General features: G+C 34.3%; 1 protein-coding gene across 4 annotated transcripts in view; it reads right to left on the reverse strand.

Moving 5' to 3' along the window:
• Nopp140 (nucleolar and coiled-body phosphoprotein 1) overlaps window positions 1–14,161 on the reverse strand; it is a 48,788-nt gene extending 34,627 nt beyond the window's left edge. For 2 of the 4 annotated variants that reach the window (XM_081759831.1, XM_081759830.1), the window contains exons 1-3: window positions 13,993–14,161; window positions 11,521–11,576; window positions 10,876–10,961 (exon numbers count right to left, since the gene is read on the reverse strand). In XM_081759831.1, coding sequence (XP_081615957.1) covers window positions 10,876–10,961; window positions 11,521–11,576; window positions 13,993–14,094 — 244 coding nt within the window. In that variant the 5' untranslated portion in view covers window positions 14,095–14,161. The remainder of the gene's footprint in view (window positions 1–10,875; window positions 10,962–11,520; window positions 11,577–13,992) is intronic. The other 2 variants (XM_081759827.1, XM_081759828.1) reach the window with 2 other exon arrangements.
• Window positions 14,162–20,491: the final 6,330 nt, after the last annotated feature.

A 20,491-nucleotide genomic window follows, 5' to 3' on the forward strand; every position in this document is an offset into this window, starting at 1 on the left:
ACTTCTAACTTTGTAGCGTTAGTTATTTCTCACTTAAGTCTTTGGCGCCCCTATTCTTCGTCTTCCTTCTTCTCTATCTCTCTCTCTGTCTTCATTTCTTCAAGTTTTTTTTTAATTTTTTCAACCTTCCCCCCCCCCCCCCAAGATTTTGAACTTGTTACTTACGATTTATTTAACGTACAACTCTGATCTGAAATTACCAGCTGAGACGTTGCAAGACACGATTCATGAATGGAGTAGATAATGATTGGGTCCTCCATCACATTTTGACCTATCGCTGAAATGAACAAAGACTTAGTATTTGACGACACTTCGATTACGTTCTTTCACCGTCGTTCCTCTTAAGTTTTTTTTTAATCCGTTGGTCACTTTCCTTTCTGTTTTGGTTTTCAATTACTTTGTAGTTAACCTGGGCCCAGAAATTGTATTTTGATTTACCTAGTTATATCTAGAAATGCTCTGTGTTACGTGCCTGCCTCACAAAGTTTTTTTTTTTCATGATTTAAACACGAATTGATTATATAAAAGTTAAAAATTTATAGACGCGCGGTATCAGATAAAATTTAATTTGTTTCCAAATGTAATGTTGGAAGTCATTTGTTTTCTTGGACAATGTTGCAACCTTGTAAAATTTTATTGTTGGGGATGATTAATTTAAATGTGTGCGCATTTATTATAAATATATATATATATATAGAGAGAAATAAATACTTCGAAATATATGTGTAATTAGTATGTGAATATGATGTTAAAGTAAAAGTATGATATTAAATGTATTATGAATATATGTAAGAGCGCTCGTGTCTGTCCCCCTAGACGTGTATTGGTTGCTATAGTTTACCAGAAGTCTTCCGACGAATTTAAGAATGTAGATTTTGTTAAGAATACCGCCGTGCACTTAAGTAATTTTCCTTTTCTTCTGAATCAATGTAAGTGATAACCTCTGTAATTATATAATGGCATGCATTGAAAAAATATCGGCAGGTCTAAACGTAACCCCCATCATAACAAATATTATCCCTGGACAATTAACCTAAAACCATTGTGGAAAGTGCACCTTGAATCCTTCTCACCTACATGTGTATCCTGTGACTTGACCAGTTTTTTTTTTTTTATCCTCAATTTGAACCATCATACTCCGTACACTTGTGGAAGATCATTTTTTTTTTTTTAAAATCCGAACCATGTATAAACATATACGAAAGTGATCCTAATGAAAGGTCTCGTGAAGTGTCCCAGTGTTGGATAAATAACTTGAAATTATTCGATTAATAAATTTGGAAATAGACCGTCTAAGAGGAGAAACTTCCTCTAGTGAAAGTTATTTTCTCGAAATCCCTAGATGGGTATAGACGTAGCAGTGTGCGATTGCAGATATAAACTGTTACCAGTTACAAACCAAATATAGACGACGAATGGTTTTGTAAACCAATAGCTATATATATATATATATATATATATATATATATAGAGAGAGAGAGAGAGAGATATAAATGACCACAAATTAAGTTAAATGGAGCGAAGCGTTTTGGACACTACGACTAGTGCGTGAGTTGTGATTTGGACGCTCGAAATTATTAATATTTTAATGTCTCGACGTGAGGTAGAGACTCATATAAGTTCTAATACACCAAAAAGTTTTTTTTTCTTTCCTCTTCGTCAAATTTTTTTTTAGTGAAATAAGTTTTTTTCTTTTGCGTATGTCGCAAATCATCATTTTGCTTTAGCATGCCTAAGATATGATACATGTAATTATTTTTTTTTTTCCCATTTGTCAATATGATTGAATATATAAAAAATTACTAAAATATAACACTATGTACTCTATTAATATATAACCAAGAACTTGTGCGTTTAATATTTTCTTCATAATTATTTGTTTTGTCCTTTTTTTTCACTATGAATGTAATAAACTATTTGTACCTTTGTAGTTAGTTGGTTTCCTTTAAACATATATACACTGTCCTGAGTGAGTGAGCGTGTGAATGCATGATAGATTTAATATAAGTAAGTTTAGTGATATCATTTGTCATATTAACATCTGTAATATATGTGTCATGTTTTAATATATGTGTTAAGGTAAATAACCTAGGTCATGAAGGACCGTCACTAATGGTTTAAATCGGCTCGAGGAGTGAAGCAAAAATAGCAGGATAAGCCTAAATACGACATCTTTCTTCCAGGAAGTTGAGACTTTTATTGATACGATACATAAATTTATATTGAGTTTATAAGTTTGATTTTTTTTTTCTTTCCTTGGCTAATTCATATGTGTGGTCGATCCTAGAGGACAGAGTTCAGATGCTGGATAGTTATCAATCACCGGTTGGAATAACTTTACAAAGAATTAAATTTCACTTTTCTCATTTCCAGGTCTAGGTCTGGGCAACCCCATGATCGTGGTGCCTGGAGCTAGGTCTGGGTGGTATGAGGGAACATGTGTCTATTCCGAAGCATTCCAAAATTGATTAGTTGTTAATAACATTTAGAATGATTCATCTCTCAACGACTTTCCCGACCTTTTACTATATTTCCGGAATTATCCAGTAATCTGTTTCTCATTAAAATACCCTATTTCTTTTCTTTCTTCTTTACCTACCTCCTTCTTTTACCCTTCTACTTTCTTCCCTTTCTTTCCTATTTCTAAATGAAAGAAAACGGAGTCATGATTGAGAGTAGTCGCTATTGGCACGGTCAATAAGTTGTTTCGATGAGTTTTCTTCGGGAGTCCGATATGGAATAATTAACAATAACAAAAGGTTTATTGGAAGTTACTCTATTGGAAAATAATCTGGATTTCAATCAGTAAGTGATCTTTCGTAATCGTCCTCATTAAAGAAAATTAATTTTAGCGACTCCTCTCCAACTATTACATTAGCTTTTTTATCTTCGTTAATTTTTTTTTTTTTAACGTATTCTTTCAATTTTGGCTAACCGTGACAGGACCTGTTGCCCTAGAAACGGCGGTTTCTATGGCAACGTACGCGAAAGTTTTCTTTCACTGGTTTGGAAAAAACTTTTTTCTGCTTAGCTATTCTGCTTGGGAAATTTTTGGCTTTTTTCAAAATTCTGCTTCATATTGATAGAATAGACTTTGTTTCGCTTCTCTAACACAAAAAAATCATTTAATTAGTGGTTGTTGCCGATAATATAAAACCTCGAAAATAAACCATGAATTTCGAAAAGATATTTCAAACAATTTATATTTTTAACATATTTGCATTATGAATTCCAAAGGATTAACCAATGTATATAAGAATTTTTTAACCTCTTATATACAAAAGCAAGCAGGGTTGGCAAGAACCATGGTTGTTTTTGAAAAAGCCAAAAACCCTTTTTTAGGGGAAGGGTTAAACCAGTTTTTTTTGTTTAAACCGGGATTTTGGGTTTAAGTATTTTGCTGTATGTATTTATAATACATATTGACAGAAACAAGTTTGTTTCACCTTGGTGTTATTATGCAACAACAGGATTATGCTGGAAGGGGTCACATAAGCTTAAAGAAATCCGGTCAGTAAATTTCTGAAATTGGGAAACTTTTCCGCCTTAGCCATCGGGAAAATCCCCCCCATTAGTTTAAATGTAAAACAATAACGGAAAAATCCTGTCATTGTTTTGCATGTAAAATTTAAGGTCAATGTATCAATCAGTACGCTAAAACTGAGGTATTAAATTACAAATTTAGTATGTAGATATCATTGAAAGTCCAATCCAAGCTAATGTTGGAAGCTACGTAGGCAGTCGATAAAATTTGCCAATTTCTATCTATATTAAAGCAACCCTAGCTTCTTTATAAAACAACATGCATTCAGGCAAGCAGAAATATACAATTTGGTTTCGTTTCGTATATTTAGGCTTAAGATCCTTACGTAATACCGAGGTTATCAAGGAGAAGACTAGCTTAAAAGTGACATCCGAACCGCTACTTGGTTTGTTCGACCAAGAATTGAACATGAGACACCTTGATTAAAAGGTGAAAAGGAGATAAAACTAATGCAGATGGTTTGATATTTGGAAACGTCACCATGAAGTTCACACAATTCACATTTTTCGTTCTTATTTTTTTGGTTTGAACCATTTTTTTTAAACCAGCTGCTGTATACCAGCCAATCCTGAAAGTAAATACTTTCTTTAAAAAAAAAAAAAAAAATACACAAATAACTAGCAAAATTGTATGTAGTATTTTCACTTCAAAATGTTCCATACTTTTTTTAAAACAAAATAAAATTAAAATAAAACATATCTAGAGCTAACATATCATAAAAGGTCGCATATCTAGAGCTTTGTTTTGGGTAGTTCTGTATATTCTTGAAATTCTACAGTCAAGTTTTATATAATGACCATCATGGTTTACCCAGTCCTCAAGGTTTCTAAATTTTTAACAAGGGGAATTCAACATATGAAGGGTATGAGGCAAGAACATGGTAACCCATTTTAAGAAATTAGAGGTTATCCTTACTTAATACCGAGGTTATCAAGAAGACTTCCGCTTAAAGTGACAACCGAACCGCTACTTGGTTTACGCATGAAAGAAGGGTTGTGGTTCGATCGAGAATTTTGGTTTAAACCAGTTATTTAAAAAGCTGATGTAAACCAGCCAACCATAAAAGTAAGCACTTCTTTAAAAAAAACAACTAACTAGCAAAATTGTATGTAGTATTTTTACTTCAAAATACTCCATACCCTCTTTTTGAAACAAAATAAAACAAGAGAAATACATAGATTTATATGATACACTCAAAGGTTGCACATTAGAGCTTTTGGTTCTATATATTCTTGAAATTCTACAGTTAAGTTTTATATAAAAACTATCAGTTTACCCAATCCTCAAGTTTTCTGAATTTTTAACAAGAGGGATTAAAAATATTACGGAACTCCTTCCCCCCCCCCCCCCCAAAAAAAGGACTACGGAATATATTTAAGTTAAGCTAAATATAACTGCACAACCAACATGACTGAGTGGTTAGCTTTTGCGCTTCTATCAGGAAGTCCAGGATTCAACGCAGCATTCGACCATTCTGACAAAGCTTTTCTTCATTCCATCTGTGAATGTAGAAATAGTGCGTGTACTGTGAGTTGTCCGACTTCCTTTCTTATTGTTTTTAAATCGTTATTATTACTAATTACCAGCAGTGACAGTTTTGCGAAGGTTAGAGGGAGGTCTTTTGGACTGAAACCTGTTCCCCAAGTTACGAAATGTATAAAACAAACGAAATATCTATTAGTTATGCCTTTACTCCCGTCAAAAAAAAAAAAAAAAAAAAAAAAATGTTTAGAAAAACTAAACATTAGTAAGAGAAACTCCTCCCAAAATACTTTTCTAAATCCCGCAATGATTCTCAGTATAAAATGATCTTCAAAGTTATATCCGGAAGATTATTGCTAAGCATATAAACGAAATGAAATATTAGTTATGCCTGTACTCAAACTTCAAGCACCTCCCAATTAAAATTATAGGACTTTTTAGAAAATGAAAATCAGAGAAACCCCTCCCAAAGTACTTTTCTAAATCCGCTACTGATTATTTGTATAAATTGATATTCAAGGTTGTATCCGGAAAATGATTGCTAAATCATTGCACAGCTACAGTATAACAAATGTGGAAGTACGGTTTGACGTATATATTGAAAAAAACGTACGGTTTGACGGATATATAGAAAAACGTAAGTTTTACTTTTTCGCTAGAAGCTAGAGTACTAAGCTCTTAGAAATGAAACACGGATGACAAACTAAAATGATCTAAGAGAAGAAAAAAATAATGTCGATAACTCAAAAGTTAAAATAAAGTTAAATAGCCTCTAAAATTGCCCTCAAATACTACATTCTTCATGTTAACTTCAATTCGTAAAACATGTGCTCCATCCATCTTGATGGTGAATTTCAGAGCGAAATGCGGCATTTAGGTCATGGAATCCTTATCTAACTATAGAATATATCAGGGTGGAAAAAAATCATTATTTTTTTTAAAAAAAATCATTTTTGTTGATTTTTTTGATTTAAATCAAATCTTTTTCTTCTTATAATACAAGTCGCGAACTGAAGAAAAAACATTAGGAATTAGTATTAAATGTTAATTATGTCATTTACGTGAAAGTATTGGGTTTAAATTTTGAATTAATCCCCAATCACTAACCTATTTCAATCCCAAACAATGTTTCTTAAGCATTAAGGAAAAAGTACAGCAATGTATATCAACATGACACTTTTCTTTTCACGAAAGTTACTGATATTTGGCAGGGGCATATTTTTAAACAATTGGAACTAGCTAGCGGCACGAAATCCATATAAAGTACATAAATTTCGCCTAAAATTAACTAACTCACTCTATGACCTATGGAACCCGGAAGTTCAATGCCATGTTCACAAAAGCTCTCCACTGACTGCTATCCTTAGTCAACTGGATCCAGTTTTTACTTTGTATTCCTATTTCTGCGAGATGCAACTTAATATTGTCCTCCCATCTGCGCCTAGGCTTCCTAATGGTCGTTTTCGGATTGGACTTCCAGTTAAAACTTTGAAAGCGTTCCTACTTTCTTCCATTCTAGCTACATGTCCTGCCCACCTGGGCCTCCAAGATTTGATGACCCCAACAATGTTTGGTAAATGGTATAAATTATGCAGTTCCTCATCATGAAGTTTTCGCCATTCCTCATTTCCGTTCCTTTTGGTTCCGAATATTCGTTTCAGGATTTTATTCTCAATTACTTTGTCTGCGTTCTTCCCTCAGCGTAAGCGACCATGTTTCACAACCATACAGCACAACAGGCATAATTATCGTTTTATATATTTTAAAGCTTCAAATTCCTCGACACAATTCGCGACGATAAGAGATTTTGAACTGAATCATAACACGAATTCCCTGTAGGAATTTTCTGCAGGAATTCCAAAATAAAAAAAATCAAGATGATCAGTTCCAGAAGAAGAAACACTTATGATTGTTAAAAATATGCTTTATGTGACGTGAAAAACAGTTCAAATGCGAGTTGTCCGTGCATTTAAGACATCTATACATAGCAGGCACGTTTTAATACTTTTCTGTTGGCTATTTTATTTTTTCTGACAATTTTTCCTGCACAGGCACGGCAAACCTTTGCGATCACATCGCAGATCGCGGCATGTTCTGCAATGGGGTCAAGTATCCACTTTATCAAAAGTATTATTCGATATTTTAACGCATCCAAAATTTGTCGTATTACGATCTCGAGGAACTTCTTTGTGTTTAGTACATAAATTTCGCCTAAAATTTTAAAATCTAATTTTGTTCTTGTTTCGGAGAGGGGATCGGACCCCTCTAAATACGCCCCTATTATCTGGAAACAAACAAAGACGTGTAGACAAAAGAGTTTTCATCTTAAATGTCCATGCTGATTTCCCCGTTGGAATAGAAATTTTAAAACCTTGTGTTACAAAGAGAAGAAAGCAGGATTCACCCGTAACCCGTTCAAACGGGATTTTCCCTGATCGTTCCCTACATGATACTAGTTTTCATACTGTGCTTACATACATTTGAGTCTCATTGTATTATGATTATTATCTTCCATAATCGAAATAACAGAAGAGAAACGGGATTTTACTTACTTTCACTTTAAATTAATTCATTTCGGAATTTGATTTAAATCAACGATTTTTATTAAAAAAATCAAGTGATTTAAATCTTGATTAAAATCGTGATTTAAATCAATCCACCCTGGAATATATCATGAAAATAATAAAAAAAAAAAGAATTTCCAAAATTCTCGTCTTTTTCCCAAAAAAGCCGGCTTTTTTGCATCTCTAGTATGCATGTTTTTGACTTATCTGCTACTACTTTTAGTAGCTAGCACCGAAACTATTGCTTTATGTCACTTGCGAGTCAAGTGTTCCTACTACGTAATATTTAATTATGAGTATTTTTATCGAACATGTTTAATTTTCAAACAGGAAAATTTATTTTAAAAAGCTAACTTTGTGAATTTAACATTCACAAAATGAAATAATTACCAAGCACTGTTCTCTGTTTTGCATTTATGTAGGCACTATGTGATTCATACGATGTCTCCTATTTTGAAGAAAGAAAGAAAGAAAAAAAAAAAACTCAAGTTTTCCCGACCAAGACAAAAATTTCCAAATTGCATTTTAGCGAATCAAATAAACGCTGTGTTGCCCATTAATCACCTACAAGTACAAAGTAGTTTAGAAAATACGTTTACTTTCATAGATGCATTGGACGTTAACAGTATCACTATTGTTGAATATACGGGACAATCACAACAAACTACAAGTAAATTCGAAATAGTTTTGATGAACTCTTTCCCCATACGGTAGCCATCCCTATCCATCCTTATTTTTAAAACAACTGCTCTCTTGTTCTAATTACATAAGAGTAAGTAACAAAACAGATCATATACATAACAGGGGAAAAATTTTTTTTGTAAGGTATAAATATTTACAGATGCAAAATTTCCGAATGGGAAATTATAAGACTACACTGACTAGATTATAATACTAGAAACTGCTGAGTTACATCGCTTACGATCAACTGTCTTATTGGCGTGTTTCCTTCAAATCTTTTTTTTTTTTTGCTCGTGTTTCGTTTTTTTTTTTTTTTTTATTATCTTTCTCTCCTCCCACAGTCCTCCAGTAGCTTGCTTCCTTTCAAACCATTTTCCTCCGCTTCAATTTTTAAGTTCTTTCTCTGGAGAGCAGGGTTGGCAAAAACCATGGTTTTTATTAAAAAAACAAAAAAACGTTTTTTTTTTTTTGGTTTAAACCAGGCTTTTATGGTTTAAATAATTTGCTCTATATATTCATACCATATATGGACAGAAATAAGTTTGTTTCGCCTTGATATTATGCAACAACCGGGTTATGCTGTAAGGGGTCACATAACCTTAAAGCGGAATAAAAACCGCTTCTCGAGTTACATCCGAGAGAAATTGTCCTCCATTTGAACTCAGAACCAGGACTAATTGGCCACAAATGCGATACGTCTGCCGACTCACTCACGAAGGAATCCTGATAAAAATAAAAAATACGTTGTACTGATCTTTACATGCTTCTTAATATAACTGTCAAGAGTCATTTCAGAAGGACAAAAAGATAAACAGTTGCACAAGTGAAACCATTACACAGAATTACATATGAACAATTTCAAAGTACTACGGAGTACAGAAGAACTAATTTAGTTCAAGTTAGTTAACAACGACTTTTATTGGTCCAAATTAAAGAAATACACCGACTTAATCTGCATATAAATAAGAAAAGTGAATAAAGATACGAATTATTTGAGTCCACTTTGGCTCAGACTCATTTATACATAAATAGATACCAAAGATACTTCTTACTTCACTAAATGCCTCTCGTGGGGTCTGTAAGACACCCCCACACACACACACACAAATAAAAGGTACAACATTTCGATGTATTTTATCAATAGTAAACATTGCTTTTGTAGTATAATCTTTTTGAGTAATGAATGGGGAATTTACGTCTGAATACGAATAATATACGGGAGTGAAACGTGATAACCCACAAATGTGTGTTCATCAAGATTTTACAAACACTTACACTTTTACGATTTTTTTTTTTTTTTTTTTTTGGTTTAAACCAGTTGGTTTTTTTGAAAAAACCAGCTGGTTTAAACCCGCCAACCCTGCTGGAGAGCTTCTTTCCAGCTGATATTCGCATTTCTTGCTGCATAAATTAGTTGTTTCGGGATGGAAACTGACTGAAAAACGGCCGTGTAATGTGACAGCATCATGTACCACTCTGTAGAACTAGACTTCGTGTGTCATCCAGACATGGTACTCCTTATTCAAAGAGAAACTACGCTTAATAATACTAGAATCATCTTAAGGAATCACCAGGACAGACAACCGTAAGTGATGCAAGCGATCGCTAGTCTAATCAAGAAAGTACACATTCTTGCGCTAACTTCGATCAGATCAATATATTTCTTTTGTACAGCGGGGGACACTTCTAAATGGTACAGCCATATGGAGATTTACGGCTAAGGTGTACCATTTAGAAGTGTCCCCCGCTGTACAACAGGCGAGAAAAAAAAATCACACTAGAAAAAATTCTTTTTATCCATATTACTTGAAGGGAACTGCAGATAAAGCATTTACGCTGAAAATTTGCAGTCTGGCACTTCTCTAAGCCACTTTACTCACAATTTCCTTATCAAACTATATACTTTATTAAATAAAAAGAAATTATTGTGAAAATAAAGTGTCGTAGAAAGAAAATTAGCAGGTGAAGTACTCACGAAAAACGAGAACAAATTCTACATGAACATGGGTCAAAAACATTCCGTTTCGAAGTTCTACGGTGCAGAAAATGCTAAGAATCAATTTTTGAAAACTATGAGACATATCAAAGGCGGTTCAATGAATTATATAGAAATTGATACAGTATATAAATGTCCATATTTCAACCACCTGCAAGGCACATTTTCTTTTAGAGAAATTCGGATTTGGACCGTATCTTTTAAGTACAGACACGTCCTCTATATAAGTCGTTCAGCAAGAGACTAGGCATTTCAAAACAACTCTCATACGTTTTGGTGACAAACTTCATGCTGAACATTTTTTCTTTTTCTTTATCCTCTCAAATACTCAAGATTGATGAAATGTTTCCCTTATAAGCTATATGCTCTAGTTAGTATTTGGTAAAAATTTTAAGCGGATAAATTCATTGGTCACTGACTTAAGATGTTTCCCCTCTTACTCAGAGAGGCACTAGGAAACAATATAAATTTTGATAACCTGTATTTCCGGAACTATACGAGCTAGAGAAGAAAAATTTTAAATGTGTTCTTAACTAGTTGGTCCTAACAGCTGCATGGGGTACATGACCTGGAATGACGCGCTACCGTATAACTAATTAACACCTTACCTGAACTTGAATCAGATGAACCTTTCTTCGCCTTCTTAGAAAGTTTTGATGTATCAAGAGAGAGTCTTTTTCTAAGAGGTGACGTACTGGAAGAAAGAAAGAAAAAAAAATGCAATGAAACTAAGAAACAGCAATATATGACTAAAGTAATATATTTAATACAAACCAGGTTTTAAATACAATAAGAACTATTTACACTTCCAAAGCTCATTCTAAAACAACTTAACTAGTAATGTGGGATGGCAGCTCTTGCATTTGCATTTAAAATAAAAGATTTGTTAAACATTTATGAAAGGTACAAGGCCAATTCAGTAAGAGACTGCACTGATCTGTATTGGTAACACGTTTAATCATCCCTATTATCTTAGAAGTATGCTTTCCTCCCACTACGGATAACGCCGCACTAAGCTTACACTCATTCTAATCTTGAGAATTTCAAAAAAACAGCTTTTAATGTCCCATGGATATATCCTTTGGGCTAAAGAAGACTAATAACTAATTAAAGTAAATAATCTCATGAACACAATGTTCAAGACAGAAAAAAACGACCGCTATCAACGCTCTATTGGCTTGTTAATCCCACCTACCTACGTTGGGAGCAACATTTTTTAAAGAATAAAATTAATGTACATCAAGCACGCTTACCTGTTAAAATGTTTGACTACATCAACAATAGTTGGCGATCCTTTTGTTAGAGGTGACTGTAAAGAAAACATAATACAAAACATAAGTGTTACCACCATTAGTGAAAAAAAATATATAATTTTGAAAAAAGAATTATAAAAAATAAAAAGAACAACGTAATATGGAAACCTACTATTGTCTATGGTATGACAATACATACATTGTATTGACCTGGCACGTTAGTCAGGGTGTCATACACTAATCGAGATAGTGTTGCACTGAATTAAGATTTGCCTACTGGGGTAAAGCTGTTACAGTCTCCGATTGGAAGAGCTTCAATATTGCATTTTTGAATGTGTGCTCCATATTTATATATATATATATATATATATATATATATATATATATATATAGTCATTCTTCCAATGTATGTCTAAAACTGAAGCAGACCTTGTATAAAAAGGATTGTGCCGCTCCGTGCGAAGATTGCAATATTACACTTCATACTCTGAACTAAGATTTCCTTCAGTAGACTAAGGCCTTTCCAAATTTTTGTTGAATACCGGCAATCTTTAGTACGCAAATCACTTAACGGAAATTCTTTAAGAAGAACAAGGGAATCAGGTGCTCTATGAGTTGAAGCCAATACAGGGTGTCTACTAAAATTCCAAAATGAAATTTCGTGACCTTTTCTTTACCAAATCATAAAATTTCCTAACAATTTCAAGAGCGAATTAGACCGAAATTTCATCCATGTGATAGAAACGTACTTTGCTTGCGATTTGGTAAGTCTAAAACCGGCAGGTGTTTGATGGTGAATTTTGACGTTTTATAGAACAGTTTTCCAATCTGTACTTACATTTGTAGTTTAAAAAAAAAAAAATCGTGACCTTCATGACCGTTTTCTGATTTCGTGACTTTTTCGTGACCGATAGACACCCTGCAATAGATGCTGAACGGCGTTTGCCTATATTATAAACAGCTGCTTGAAACGCAAAGACAAAGAGATTCCTACAACGTATTGTGATTGGGGACGAAAAATGGATTCATTACGATAACCTCAAGCGCAGAAAATGGTGGGGATTACCTGTCATTAACCATCAGTTTCCTTTAGGGACATTTCTGTGGGACGTTAAACTAAAATTTCATCCCATTAATTTGGTTGCTTCGATAAGAGACGTCCCATACAGCAATGACGCTGAGAGAGACTTGGATCTACAGCTTAACATAAAAACTGGACGACATAAGATCTCACCGCGAATTGAACGTACGGTAACAGTTTCGAGACGGTGGGCCAAAATTAGTAAAAAAAAAAAAAAACAGGACGTTTTACAGAAGAAGTTATTTGATATTCCTGTTTCGATGTTCGAAAGGTTCTAGAACACAGGACCCCCTTCCCACTTAGCTGTAATAAAGACAGAAAACAACGTACCCTGCGGGGATCTAATCCGCCTCCACTCGCTAACTCTCGCTCAGCAATACTCTGTGAATTAAATAACTTGGGTACAGAAAAGTACCAACCTAGTTATTAACCTATTTCTGGAGACCTGTGTTCTAGAACCTTCCCTTCGATGTTCAATTACTCAACAAAATATCGTAGGGGACCTGTACAATCCCGAAAGGTAAGTGGAAGTGACTTACGTGGGGAAAGAAAGTAAACTATTTGAAAGGAATACAAAATAACGGGCCCTGTGGGGCTCTAAATCACCTTCACTCCCTAACGCTAGCTCAGCAATACTGTGCGAACTAAATATTAACAAACCCAACCTAATTTAACGTATACAATCATAAAACGACCATATCTGAGAATATAGCAAAAAAGTAGGTGAAAAAGCCGGTCCCCAACGCGAAAAAATATCCTTTCTGTCACACATTCCGAAAGTATCTTCGTAAATACTTTTCTTCCCAATATCACTGTGTATCCATAATGTAATTCCGTGCAACAGTGCACTGTACTAACATGCTAATACCAGTGAGTGCGCATTATTATCAAATTAACGCTATATTTATTATTACCAATTTGAGTCAAAAGCTCGTCAATGTTCCCATATGTATATCTATATTAACACACATGTGATCTTAAAATCTCCATTAACATCATAGAAAAACGAAATTTTTGAGTTTTACGTCCCAACACTGTTAGTAACTCAGAAAGATTATCCTGCTGCAGTCTTGCTTTCCATTGAAGACCGCGTGGAATTTATCACATCCCTCAGGCGCTATTACGTATGCACTGACATCATACGCAACAGCAAACTTTAACTATATAACTCACAAATTATACAGTTTACTTGTATTCACATGCTCATACGTAAATAATGTAGAGTATCAGCAGAAACTTTCTTATAAAATCCACTGGAGTAATAGGAATCAATAACATGCTCTCCCACGTGGTACGCTTGTCCAAGACTTAAGACATCAGACACGCTACATAAAAAGAACGAACATAAAGATATTCGGATATTTTGTGACAAAATTACAATTAATACATACCGCTTTTGTTTTCTGCTGAAAAACTTTAGCTAGGTTACTATCTTTAGCCTCAAGATAACTTAAAATCAAAGAGTCTACCACTCGTTCCTCCGCCAACGCCATGTTTGTAACACTTAAAGAATGAACACTCGCTCCACGTATTAATATATTCGATGTTCTTGTGTTCGTTGTAATCAAGCGAGCCTGTTTGTGCGTACAAGATACAATCAGTGATGCCAGGCTCTAAAAAAAAAAATCCATCCACGGCATATATACCTAAAAGGGGAAAAATCTCCCTACAATTAAAAATAAAACAGAGGAAAGTTGAGTAGCGTAACTGAAAGGAACGGCCTGCTATATGATGTTCCCTACCCTATGCCATACTGCGTCATTACGCAATATATTTATATAAAAAAAATATAGAGAATTTTGATATTCCTAAGAGATTTGCTTTAAATTCATTTTACCAAAGGTTGTCCACGATAAAATTTGTCGACTTATACTGGTGCTTCTAAATCACGCATTTAATCACAGTTTCATCCCAGTACATTGCTGTCCACACGGAGTCTGTACTTCTCAACATTATCAGTTGAACACCATACGTGAAGCGGTGCAAAAAAAATCAAGATGGTTTAATCATCAGCTAAGCAGGCATGTGTCTCAATATCCAACAATAAGCCCGACACGCCCCGCGGTGGTACATGATCGGTCGGAAATAGTGACCACTGGTAAGGCCCGCTCGAAATCTTATTACAATGTTAACACCATTAGAACAACAATGACACAGGACAATCTTCACACACAGAGACATTGGATAATATGATATGATAACCCAAAAGCAGAATTTTCAACATCAGGAAGAACCACGAGTAAGAACTGCGTCACAAAGTACTCAGACACCGCTTTGCAAAATGTCAATACAACACAGGTTGGCAATTGCCAGAAAACTGCATGAAACATACTTGTGGATATGTGAAAACGGGTGTTTATACTGGATAAGTTGTGATATACCTAGATTAGACCAACAGCGTTCAATCCAATTTCTGTCATCGAACGGACATGATATAACATTATCGTTATATATTTTTTAATCAACCCTCGTGCTTGATGAGGATTTCTTGGAATTGCTGCGCACCAGAAGAAAAATTCTTGGAAACCGAGATGCTGCGAATTTCTTCGTTCATACATTTCTATAAGTGTGTGTGTGTGCATCCATCCACCTACTCTCCTTTTCGTGCGACCAAATACGGAAAAAAAAATCAACTTAGCTTAACATCCTTCTCCCCCCTACCTAAAGCTGAATTCCGAAGCCAGAAGACAAGTGGATTATACGTCATAATGTGCATATTTTATAATAAAAAGTTATTACGTATGTAATTATGTGCCTAAATATGATTAATACGTTCCCAATAAGATGTTATTCAATTAACCATCTTTTATTAGCACAGAGATTACTTAAAAGTTAAGTGTTGTGTGGGAGCTATCCTTTATTTCACCAGTGCATCCATACGCATTCACAGTGCCTACAAGGTGTAATGCGCAGAAAGGGCGGGGGGAGTTTGGCTCGAGAAACGCGTCGTATTAGTCGTTACTCCTAAATCATTTTATAAATGACAAATTTTTGTTAAATTTTGGAAATATTTGTGTGAAATGTGAAAATAGATATCTCCAGTAATATTTCACAATTTGGATAACCTGTACACATATCGTTATAAGTTAAAACTTATCAGAAATGTGAATAACAAGTTGTGACCGTCTGCCCGGCCACAAAACTATGTTTTTGGACGACCAGTATATTTCTTTTTAACTTTTATTCATGCAACGAAATTATTATTTTACTCATAGAAACGAATAGCTATTTTTCCTTTTGGTAAGAACTTCAATTATTTCTGTGTATGCAGGTGTTCTTCAGTCGTTCTTATCGTTTCTCACGGTGGAACAAAGAACTTGTTGTTTTTCAATGCAACGCTTATCGTCTACACAGAGTGCTTCATCGCAGCAAAATTATTTTTTCTTTCCTTAAAATAGTTTCCAACTTGTAGGCTTCGACACCATGACTTTTCCGCATATACGGTTTTCATAACCACATTTATTAAGATTGAGAATATTTTTGGATACAAAGTTGATATTGTGTGTGAATGATATTGTGTTTGTCGTGTTCTCACGCACTCATATTACGTCGTCCTTCCTGCCATGAGAACAAGTGTTCATGTCCTGCAGGAGTCGTAGGTGGAATGACTCATACACACAATTACCATCGTTCGCTCCTTTTCACTGAACTGTTTTATGTATAACAGTAGTGCATAAAAATCCAATAACCATGGGAAGAATTTATTAGTTTAAACTCCTACACTTTTTAACTATTATTTCCAAGCTTCTTTCTCACGGGACCAAATAAAATGTTGCCAGTGTTCTTTATTATAACATCGACCCATTGGCATTGTCTATGAATGCAGAAAACATTGACATTTTCTTTATTGTTTGATATAGTGCATTGTCAACCCTAAGTGCAGAAAACGGATTGTTCCCAAGAGTCAGTAGAAGTGGGGGGTTAGCAAAAAGAGTTCGTTATAAGAAGAAGTGATAGCAAGAAGTCATAGTATGAAGAACTTTGTGGTGCTACATTAATATATAGGATGTGAAGCTAAAGAACAAACGGATACCTTCGGGATATGTAGCGTCCTTTTGGAGTCAAAATACTTCGTTGACAGCGTTTTTCCAGCATTTTCCCTTTCCCCTTGTCATTATTACGTAGTGAAAGTCTCGACTCAGTGCGAAGAGTCTATTTATAGTGCAAGTGATATTTAAACAAGGGCTATGTTTCTAGTGTTCGTATATAGTGTGCGCATATCTACATTTGCCATGCAGTGTTAAGAGTTTTATTTTCCATTTCGCTTATTCGATTGCCGCAGCACAATTTCTTCTGTTTGAGCATTTAGCTCTATCAAGTGAGAATTTTGTGTGTTGTTAATATATATATATATATATATATATATATATATATATATATATATATTATTCCGCTCCGTACCCACATATATCCATATTCAACAAATAGGAATTTACCTAAGTAAATATTATCGTCTTCATTCGTGTGTGTGTGAATTCCTGCGAGCAGACGGCTTGCCGGTTGCGTATATGTATGCGTGTGCATGCGCAAAAGTAAGTATAATACAACCTGAGACTCAAAAGCACCAACGTGGCTCATGTCAAATCACTTGTCATATTTGAATATTATCAATCTGCGCCCAAACAGAGTATGAGCCTGGACATGAATTGTTATCAGCTGTTTTCTTAGGGAGTTCTTCGGGAGCCAGCACCCAAGGAAAGCGGTAGGTAGCAAAGTGCTCAAATTATACTTCTGTAACGCTGAAAATCATGAAATTAGGAAAAAGCGCCTGAAAATACTCTCGAAGAAACTAATTTTCCAAGTGATTGGGAAAAGAAGAATATATGTTTTGTCTTCAAGAACTACCGCGTGTTTCCATGAATCTCCGAAACCGCGATATTCGTGTGTTCTCACCGGCACCGTCTCATGCGAGTCTAAACCGTTAACAAAATTTATTTTGTTTGTGTTATACAAATATGTTTCCAGTAACCTAAAGATCAAAATATACGTATTAAATATCCCTTGCGTGTGTTTATTTTCAAATTAAGTGATTACACGTTAATAGTGCTGTTGTGTGTTTTATTGTTATTTTTTATTGTTTAGCAGGATAAGTATTGGAGTATACCGCATGCATGTTTCAATATTTCATTTTGTCATAGTTATAGTGCATTAAATGTGGCACAGTGCAAAGGTACTCTCTGTGCAACCATCCGGTGTTAGTTTTGTATTTTGTGCTCCTCACGAGTTTCCTTTTCCGGACTATGGATAAGAGAGGTTTTAATCCCATTATTGTAGTGTAATGGACCCATCAGTGGCGGTAGGCACACGACCTAGTCTCCTTGTGGTAATCCAAAGCACCCAAACCTGAAGACCGCGAGTGTGTATTCTTCCTCTATAATAATAGAAACACGCGAGGATCGAACCCAACGCACACTGATAAATGGCTATTCCCGAACCGGGTCATCCTAAATTCGAACCCTATACACTCATAAATGGCCCCAACCAGTTAAATGAATTAAACACACTCATAAAGTGGCTTTCTCGAACAGGGACAAGCAAGGGTCGAACCCAGGACGGTCATATATGGCGCTCCTTTCTAGGGACAGATGTTTCAGTAGGTGAAACTGAGTCTTTGGACATTTTATTACTTTAATCTATTGTGTGTTTACGCAGTAATACATGCATGCATTTTTACCATGGCAGCTAATTACGAATTAGAAACATTGTTTGAAGCAATTAATCAGGTATATATTGAATTGCGCGAAACGCATGAAAATGTTGAACGTAATTTTCTTGAACTTTCAAATCAGTTAACTATTTTGAAAAATGAATTAATGGAACTGCGCAGTGAATCGGAAAAATGTTGCCAAGAAATTTTAAATGCTATCGAAAAATGCAGGCAGATTTTAATTCATTTAAACTAGAATGCAAAACAAGTATTGACAATTTAAAACGCGAATTTGGAAATTAACGTTTTGGTAAGGAAACATTCCCTTGTATTATTTTACATGTAGCGTTACTTGCATTTCTATATTCCTGTTAGATTCAAAATTTTGTATACATTTTACAAATACATATACAAAATGTTAGCATTAAATTTGATGAATTTTAGAACACATATAAAGTTAGATAATGCTAATGTTATTTAGCATTATCTAACTACACAAAATTTCGCAGATATCAACCTGTTCTCTCTGCGGTGTCAGTGTTTTGTTTTGAATTCAACCTTGACAGTGAATTTCTTCGACGTGTCTCACTTTTAGTGCATAATCACCGCGAACACTCGTCGTGTCTTCTCGTTGTCCTGGGCCTTTTTGTTAAAAATTCTCCAGTAACCTAGAGAATTACTATCGAACCAGGAGTGAAATACTCCGTTGTATTTTCAAACTTATTAGAGACAAATTCGTGGTTTTTAGACTGTTTATAGTTATTCACCAAGTTCGCTTCACCCCCCAAATTGTGAACTCCTTTCTTGGTGTCGCAGTGTTTCAAACCAATATCCTTCGAACTTCGTGAATTCGGTTCCTCAATTATACTTGTGTTAACCTGTTATATTCTCATATCCTTAAAACTGTGATCTAAAAGTGAAAGTGATTTCGTGTTATATGTGCAATGCTCTGTGCTTACATTGTGTGGTTTCAAGTGTTTTACTGTGTTTTTGTTAATTAGCGCATAGATTGGAGTGCTTAAATAATGTTTACTATGCTTATTTTTTTACGCCTATTCTAGGTTGTTCGTAGGCACTTTCTACTTCTTCATTTTTAATATTTCTAGTAACTTTTCCTCTCTTTTGGTCTAGTTTTCTTAATCTACATAACATGTAACCCGTAACCAACATAACACTAAGTAATAATATTCGTAATACTGCAATAATTATGCTAAAGTATACTGTACTTCTTTCCATTATACCCACTATCTGTAAAGATATAGAAATATAACGGGATATGAGGCTTTATTTTCGCTTTATATTTTATCTATTCCAAAACTATTTTTAATTATCTTTAAATTTCTAAATTGTGTCTACCTTTCTACTGCAGTTGAAATCACAACTCATTCTTCCGGTAGGCCTACTTTTTGTTCTCTATATCTTTTATATTGCATTCTTCTGTGCATATATAATGCCTAACGCATGCAACGAAATATTTTTCTACACTTGTGTATCTACTTAGTGTTATCGGACACACTAACATTACATCTTACATCTCCTCATATCTTCTCTTTTGCTCCCTTTTTTAACGCCTCGATACCGAGACAGACTATCCATACAATTCATATATACATCAATAAATACTCATTTCAAATACTCTTACGTCTCTAAGCTTGTAATATTTACTTTATTAATCCTCCTTTTCTCTTTTCTTGTCAGTATAATTACTTATTAACTCATAATTAATACGTATTACAACTTTATTCGTACTAGAGTGCTCATTTCATCTTGCAAAGGCGTGTCTTGACACCATCATTCTTTTCCGCAAATCCCTCCACCTTAAGTCTTCTTTCTTCTTTCTTCTTCACCATTATCGGTGATCCTTGTCAGCATCAGCTATTATAAGCTAGTATGCTATAAATGTATGTAATTTGTTTGCTCAGCCAATACATGTCTTCCTTATTACAGTTGAATGATTATTTTTTAGAAGCTATATTGTTTATGTTGTTATATTAGGTTTTTATTTTATTTATTTATTTTCCAAATTGCCCTTGTCCAAATTTAACTTGAGATTTACTTCCAGATGTGTTGGTTATATTTAACTTGATCATAATATAGCTTCATTGAATTTAAGTTTCTTCTTTTTTTTTTAATAGATATGTATTATTATTTTTTTTCCTATATCATAATTCTTCTTCTCGGGTAATGATCTTAATTTTCATAAATAGTTGTTGATTCCTGTATTCTTATGGCTGTAAAGTTGA

This window comes from Thermobia domestica, chromosome 5, assembly GCF_964235325.1.
Source record: "Thermobia domestica chromosome 5, izTheDome1.hap1.1, whole genome shotgun sequence".
Taxonomy (NCBI): domain Eukaryota; kingdom Metazoa; phylum Arthropoda; class Insecta; order Zygentoma; family Lepismatidae; genus Thermobia; species Thermobia domestica.